We start from the raw sequence: 8,413 nt of genomic DNA on the forward strand, positions 1-8,413 counted from the left end.
TAGTGCACTTAAGTTTTTAACTCCTAGCCTACTACTTTTTTAGGGTTTCATATATGGAGCTTTTAAAATAACAGAAATTTTAGTCATGTTAAAAACGAGTTAAACAAAACATCTTATACACAAATATAACTATATAAGAGAATGACTAATTTGGCAAATAATTTTTTTGTATGCACAGTATTTTGAACTTTTATATTTAGTAGTTAGTAAGCTAATTTTCACTTTTAGAACAAGAATATAAATTGATTTAATTCGAATTAAATTTGAACAAGTTGATATCAATATTGGTACAAAGCAAAAGAATGTCTCACACTTTCTTTCTTACCTCAGACACCAAAGCAGGTTTGATTGATGTTTTAATATTACAAAATTTTGCATTACAAAATCAACATTCATCAACAAATCAGATTCTGTACAATTTGCAAGTAACTTTGGTAGAACCCCCTATCATACAACATATACTACTCTTCCATGGATTTTGTAAACACATTCAATTATCATACCCTCTTCAATTAAATATGCTTTCTTTATAAAACTAAACTCCCTAAAAAGAAAGAAACACAAAATAACATTAACACCCTATTTAGTAACTGTTTCAGGACACAAAATACCAAACCATTGAGACAATTTTGAAACGTAAATGAATTCGACGAGGCGATTCGTTCACCTTGGTCCTGATAGCTCCATGGCTTGGACTAACAACAAGGAATCATCAGTGAGATCAGAATACCTATCTGATAAAGATGATTCATGAGGTTTGGATTTTGAAGTGTTAGTAGTAGCAGTAGCAGCAGCACTAGTATCAGCTCTTTGTGAAGCTTCCCATCTCTCTGCTAATCCATCACCTTCAAGCATTCTTACAACTTCAGACATCTTTGGTCTATGCCCTGGAAGGTTTTGAGTACATAACAATGCTACTTGAACCATTTCCTCAAGCTCAATCCTGTCATAGTTCCCTTTAAGATCCTTGTCCACAAGCAACTCTAGCTTCTTCTCCTGATGAATTTTCTTTACCTGAATCAATGTGAACAAAAATATAAGTATTCTTGGTTGAATATATCCCTCATTCTCAAATGAATGAATGTGAATATATCTTGTAGATATGATCGAAGTGTAAACAGTTTTACTGTAGACAGATACATGATAGGACAGTTGTGAGTCCCTTAATTAGTATGAAAATGACTAAACATTCCTACATACCCAATCAAGCATGGCTCCTTTTTGGTTAGCAGCTTTTCCAAACTCTAGTGCCCTTTGTCCTGTGATCAATTCCAAGAGGAGAATCCCAAATCCAAACACATCAGTTTTCTCAGATGATTGTCCTGTAGATAGATACTCTGGGGCTATGTGTCCTACAGTGCCTCTAACTGCAGTTGTGACATGTGAATCTTGATGATCCAGAAGCTTTGCCAACCCAAAATCACCAACCACTGCTTCACAATAGTCATCAAGCAATATGTTTGCAGCCTTCACATCCCTATGTATTATCTTTGGATCACATTGTTCATGAAGATATAATAGCCCCCTTGCTGCTCCTAATGCAATGTTCTTCCTTGTTCCCCAATCCAACACCGGCTTACCTGTCAAAATCGCCAAAACCGGTATCAGAATGCTACTTAAACCTGTTAAGATCCATAAAATTTAGACACTAGAGATAAATAGTGTATACATAACAAAAAGTTTTAGATTATTATATCTAAGTGTATAGACAAATTCAATGAGGCAAGCGAAATTTCTGCTATATACTTGCATTTGTCCCTAAATATAACATGGTGAAAACTCGCATGCAGTTATTTCAATATGAGATAAATAGTTGAGAACTGTTAGATGACAGTTTAGTCAAATATGTCAAATTCAAGGATGAAATTCTATGATTGATATTACCCTTTAGACGTGAAGCGACGCTGCCATTGGACATGTAAGGGTAAACTAAGAGCCTTTCTGTTGGTGTCATGCAGAATCCATAGAGTCTGAGGAGGTTCCGGTGGACGGCGAGGCTGATCATTTCGACTTCAGTCTGAAACTGAATCTCTCCTCCAATGGCATTGCCATCTTTCAGCCTCTTGACAGCTACAAGAGTGCTATCAGAGAGAACTCCTTTGTAGACATTTCCAAAACCACCCTTTCCAAGAATGTTCTTGCTGCTGAAGTTATTGGTAGCAACTTGGAGTTCTCTGAATTGGAACCTCTTCAAGTTTCCAAGGTATACTTCTTCGTGATGCCGGTCTGAAACATAAAAAACATTCAACATTTAAGCTGTATATGAATTGAAGGAACTATTATAGTACTCAATTAAAGAAGAAGAAAATGCTAACTATGATGCTAATTGGAAAGTACCTTTAACATCAAAGAATGCTTGTTGATTGTGCTTGTGCCTCCACCAAAGAACAAGGCCGAAACCGAGAACTATGAGGCAGAGACATCCAAGACTCAAGCCAAAAGCAATTGCCATTTTATGAGATTTTGGTTTGCTTGATGGTAAGGCATCTAAGGAAGAAGCAAATTATTGATGACAGCATGAAAATAATGCACAATTTCACAATTAATTCGAAAAAAAGATGAAACTCCTGAGAGATCTTATTCTTACCTTCAGTGCCATTTAAGTTCATGGACATTGGCATTAGTGTCAAGCCATGGCAGTTTGGTTCTTTTCCAGTTGCACAAACAAGGGGATTTCCAACAATGCTGAAAAAGCATTAACGGAAAAAATAAGAACATTCTTATGTTAGTGCTGAATTTCGGTTTCTTGAAGCCTATTAAAAACAAATGCACCATATAATCAAGAAAAAGAGATTTATTACTTGAAGGATTTAGCTAAAATCCTTGGTATAGGGCCACTGATATTGTTGTAGGACAAGTCACTGAAATTGATAATCACAAAAACAAGATAACCATAATTAGAATAAGAGAAAACTTAAAAAACAGAATTATTAATACACAAAAAGAAACAAAAGAAAGAGTTCAATGAATATTACAGAAAAGCAAGCTGTGTCATATTAGCCAATGATTCTGGCAATTCACCATGAAGACTGTTATTATTGAGCCTCCTGAAAGCAGTTTAAGAAAATTAAACTCTTGAGTATTTAGACATCAAAATCAAAGACTATAAGCTTCCAAAAATCTTAGCTCATATGATATAATATTAGCTTACATGTATTGCAAACTTCTCAAGTGGCCAAGTGAAGGGGGAATTTCACCACTGAAGAAGTTGTTAGAGAGATCAAGAGTTTGAAGCTTAGGAAGTTTTCCCAACTCTGAAGGGATTGGTCCAGTTATGTTGTTATTCTGAAGCAACCTGAAAAAGAAAACAAAAAAGCAGTTAAAAAACCAGAACACTCATCTAATTTTGTAAGCTTCAATCAGCAAATGAATGATACTGTAGTGTTTTTCTGATTGTGATTAATTACTTACACAATCTGAAGGTTGGTTAAGTTTCCTATGGTTGGAGAAAGAGTACCAGATAAACTTTGACTTGGAGTACCCCTACAGAAGGCAAAATCAAACTTCATTTTCACCAAACATTTAAATCAATTTGAACCAAAGAAACTAGTACTTCAACTCTTGTTTTCGTTTTTCTACTTCAAATAGAAGATTATGAAGAAGAAACTTACAATCCAATCACCAAGTTCTCTGCAGAACAAGTAACCATAGTCCAGCTACAAGGATCAACAGCATCAGCATCCCAATTATCCAAAACACCATGAGGATCCACCAGTGAGTTCTTTATCCCCATTAAAGCTTGAACTGCATTAAAGAGATATAGATGTATAGAGAAATAAGACACCACCCCATTTCATAATTCTGCATATTGAGCTCATACATGAGGAAAAGTTTGAAGTTTTACCTTCAAAGTTTACTCCTTTGGGAGAAAGCAAAGCAGTTGCAGTGCTAAAAAACAAGAAAAATGCAACAGAACATGGAAGAAGAAGAACTCCTCCTCCTCCTCCTCTTCCTCTTCCTCTTCCTCTTCCACTTGCTCTTCCACTTGGAGTCCCCATTGAAATTGGAGCTTCCAAGGATCAGTTCCAATAGAAAAGTACTTGAAGAATTAACAGTGACGTTAACTGATGATAAAGAAGTTGTTTTGAAACTTTCAACAGTTCACTTCTCTCAGATATGAGTGTGGTTGTTTCTTCTTTCTTCACACTGTGTGATGATGATGTTCAAAATAAGAAAAGAAACTAAATTTCAATGCTTTCCATGCCAGAATGAATCTCATTCACCAAAAATCTTGTGTCAGAACCAAAGAGAAAAAGGAAAAGTATAAAATGGAAACTTAATCTAGCATGCTTGTCACTGACTCATTGTACTCAACAAAATAATATATACAAATGTCCCTTTAACTAGTCTTATAAGAACAAACAAATTAGAGGTAAATATTTCACTGGCATATAAGTGTAGTACAGGGACAGAATGGGAAATTCACTTTTTTTTCTTTATGTGTTTGTTAATCATGGACATGCTAAGAAAGCATAAAGTAAGGTTTTAATGAAATTATTATATATGTGCATTAGCACAGCAGTAGATAAAGGAGAAACAAAAAAAAGTACTTGGAAACATGATAGATATGATTTGATTTTGTTAAGGAGCATTATGCTGATACATCTATAGAATATTACCACAACATTATGCTTTCTTTTTTCCCTTTTCTGGCCAGAACAATTAATAATATAATCTTAGTAGAATTAACGAGTGTGCCTAATTGGCAAAGAAATGTGCAAATTTTGCTGAAATTAGCCACAGTGCAAGTTGATGATTGATTCATATAAGATATATATGGTTTATTTATTTATGGTTTAATTATTATGTAAAAATTAATCTAATTATAAAATTTAAAAATATAAAATTTAATTAAAAATTTGATAAAATTATAAAAATTATTAAAATAATTAAATTTTTATTTATTTATATGTGAAATGGTGGTGTGAAGAGAAGGGGAATCAAGAAATGAATGAGTTGGGCCAAGTCAGTAAAGTTGTGAAGGGAATTTTATAATAATAAGTTTGTTGGAGAGAATGTTAGAATCTCGAGAAGGAGATTATCATTATTCATGGTTGTGTTGTTGTTTTGTTGTGGTTCGAGATGGATGATGGGATTTGGTCACCCACTATATGTGTATCTCAACCATGAAAATCTTTGTTGGATTTCTTCTATCTATGTCATTGTTTTTTATGGTTATGCATAAATAATGTCCAAGAATTTTATATTATTATAACTTTAATAATTCATATTATATCATTAATAATTAAATATATGTTTATAAATTTTTTTATACTGTTAATATATCATATTAGAATATATTTAGGATATTATATATTAATATATTATCTAAATATACCTCGTATGATTTTTTATGTTTATTTATTTTAATATTAAAGTGATTTTATCATTATAAATAGATTGTATTTTAGTCTATAAATAGACTTTTTTTATTATACATATATACAATAATAGCATCTAATATCAAATTTATTCTTAAATTATTATTATAAATTCTAATACATCAAAATTAAAATTTTAATTATTTGTATCATTTCTAATTAAAATAGTTAGGGTTACACTTTTGTTAATTTGACTATATATGTATAACTATATTTAGAAGAAAAAATAAACTTTGTTATGATGATTATATTAAACTTTTAAATATTTTTAAAATATATATTTTAATTATTTTGATTGTTGATTTTAATTATAAAAAAATGTATATTATTTATTAATTGAAATTAAAAATTAAAATCACTAAAATATTAATATTTTAAGAAGATTTAAAAATTTTCCATACATAAATGTATAGGAATAATATAAAATAAGGTGTTATTAATATGTGTATAAAATATTAATATTGGAGGGATAGTAACTATTATTATTATGATTATCTTTTATGGTGTAAATGTGGGGTGATGGAAGCAACAAAAACTTTATTAGATTCCATAAAGCACTTATATTACTTAGTGATGAGTAACACAGAATGGGGAGTGTTTGGTCAATTAACAAAGGAGACAGTCATTCCCCTAAAATTGTTCAAAAAGAGTAAAACTTTGAAAAGCAAAAGCTGCCATTCCCATTCCCTTCACTCTCTCTCTTTCTTTCTGTGACCCACACATCTTTTTCTGCAAACTATGTTTTCTTCCTTCTTTTTTCTCTCACCTCCGTGCCCAGCTAACTCTTTTTCTTTCTTAGCTTTTTTCTTTTTTTTTTCCCCTTTTTTTTAATTAAAAAAATCCTAGCTAACTTATTAGTTATAAGGTTAATAAAATATTGATAATTTACTTTAATAAAATAATTGAAATTCAAAATTACATAAATACTTTTAATAGAATTTGGTTATAAGTATTTTCTATTATAATTTTTTCCGATCAATTTGGTTTATTTTTATAAAATGATAAAGGGACTTGCTTAAATAGGATATCAATAAAATTGCTAATAGCGTTTTTTTTAGGAAAAATATATTATTATTATTATTAGCCTTTTTGGGAAAGTAATGTTTATGTGTAAGATATCCATAAAATTAATATAAAAGATAGCTTTTGATTTGTTGTCTCATTAATTAGGTAAGTTTTAGTATTTTATGTTTATAAGAGATTGTTAGCGCCACATTTTATAAGATAAAAAGGTTATGGTCTTATGGATGTTATATATTTAATCTCTGAAGAATATTAAANAATTTTTATATAAAAATATAAAAAATATATTTATAGTCATTAAATTTGTATGACAATGCATTTAAAATTATTGTATTTGTAGTCATTATTTTTAATTTTTATTAAAATATACATAATAAATAAATCAATATTTATAGTCATTGTCTTTATATAACTTTGTGTAAAAAAAAATATTATTAAAATAAAAATAAAATATCCATTCATTAATATACCCAAACGATCACATTCATATCACTGTATATGCTATGCATGTTATATCTATGACAATATCTATACCATTTAGATATATATAGGATATAAATTAATTGATTGATTGTGACACTTTTCCAATGGTGTTACTAGTGAAGAATAATATTGTGGTAGCTTCGTTCAGTTCAACGGAGTGCGTGTACCTAGTAAAATGCTAAGTAATGAATCTTCTCTCGTGAGGAAAAAGAAAAAAAAAAGTAGTTGGTTTTGTGATAGCTAAGTGCACATTATTGGATATCTATATATATACATGAAGATTGATTAATTACTTGGTGAACTTGTGATAGATCTTTTAAGAGTGACGACAAATTAAAGAATAATGAATTGAAGCCATATATAGTTATAGATCCTTGAAACCTACGTTAATAATTAATCAAGTTATGTACTCTCAAATTTTTGAAGCTTATGACCAATATACTCCACTTTTCACTATCACCAAACTATACATATATGTTAGGAATATAAGTAGGGGAGATCTATATATTGATTAGATCATGCATGCATACATGTCAAATTGATATTGAAATCCTATACAGTCAGCAAATTTATATAAATGTTATTTCATATAAATACTTAGAGAGGACGCAATTTCTTAACTATCACTATATAATATACGGTAAGAATTTAGGTAAAATTAACTTCATATAAAATTAATAGTTAAAAATTATTAAATAATAATTTAGTTAAATTTATTAAATTATTTAATTATTTTTATTTACTAATTTTACATAAAATTAACTGCATTTAAGTTTCTATCATAATATATATCACAGAATCAAATTAAAAAATTTTGTAGGATGCATTTTAATTTGATATTAGGGATGCACATGGTCCAATTTAGTTCGAAAACGTAGTTCGATTTCGAATATTTTAAAAGCTAATTTTGTGTGATTTTACTGGATTTAAAATCGGATAAAGGTCTCAAAAATAGATCCGATCCAATTATTATTTAGAATCGAGTTCAGATCAAGACGAACTCAACTTCACCCGACCCATGTGTACCTTAAGAAAACTAAAAAAGTTATGTATATTTTAAATTAATTTTAATATTATGTTATATTAATTATAAGTTTATTGTTTTATTTTTAATATATCACATTTGTTGAATTAGAAAATAGATTAAAGAAGCATTAAATTAAAATTTATGGAAAAATTCAAATTTAAATATAGATATCAACTTTTCGATAATAAATTTTGTTTTTATAAATTATTGTTAAAATTTTAAAGACTTGATTTTCACCCAATTAAATCCAATATAGTTATAATCTGAAAATATTTAAGTTTTATCGAGTCTAAAATCGAATTAAAGTCTAAAAAATAAACTCAATACATATTTAAGACTAAATTTAAATCAAAATAAACTCAATATAACATCCCACTTATGAACATCTCAATTTGATATCGGGATAGAAATATAATGTTTACACGTAGTTAATTATATTTTATATATTAATATTTGTGTATACTTAGAGACAAATGAGATAAATTTAATAGGTAACCCG

The 8,413-nt window shown here is 29.2% G+C and overlaps 1 protein-coding gene across 1 annotated transcript; it reads right to left on the reverse strand.

Moving 5' to 3' along the window:
- Window positions 1–246: 246 nt before the first annotated feature.
- Window positions 247–4,314, reverse strand: LOC107486539 (protein NSP-INTERACTING KINASE 1). Its single transcript, XM_016107084.3, has 11 exons — window positions 3,845–4,314; window positions 3,612–3,744; window positions 3,412–3,483; window positions 3,152–3,295; window positions 2,976–3,047; window positions 2,802–2,861; window positions 2,588–2,685; window positions 2,338–2,487; window positions 1,885–2,226; window positions 1,201–1,580; window positions 247–1,014 (listed from the first exon to the last, which is right to left on the reverse strand). Exons 1-11 carry the CDS (start codon window positions 3,996–3,998, stop codon window positions 664–666), a joined length of 1,956 nt encoding a protein of 651 aa, XP_015962570.1. The 5' UTR covers window positions 3,999–4,314; the 3' UTR covers window positions 247–663.
- Between the last annotated feature and the right edge of the window lie 4,099 nt (window positions 4,315–8,413).

Source organism: Arachis duranensis, chromosome 4, assembly GCF_000817695.3.
Source record: "Arachis duranensis cultivar V14167 chromosome 4, aradu.V14167.gnm2.J7QH, whole genome shotgun sequence".
Taxonomy (NCBI): domain Eukaryota; kingdom Viridiplantae; phylum Streptophyta; class Magnoliopsida; order Fabales; family Fabaceae; genus Arachis; species Arachis duranensis.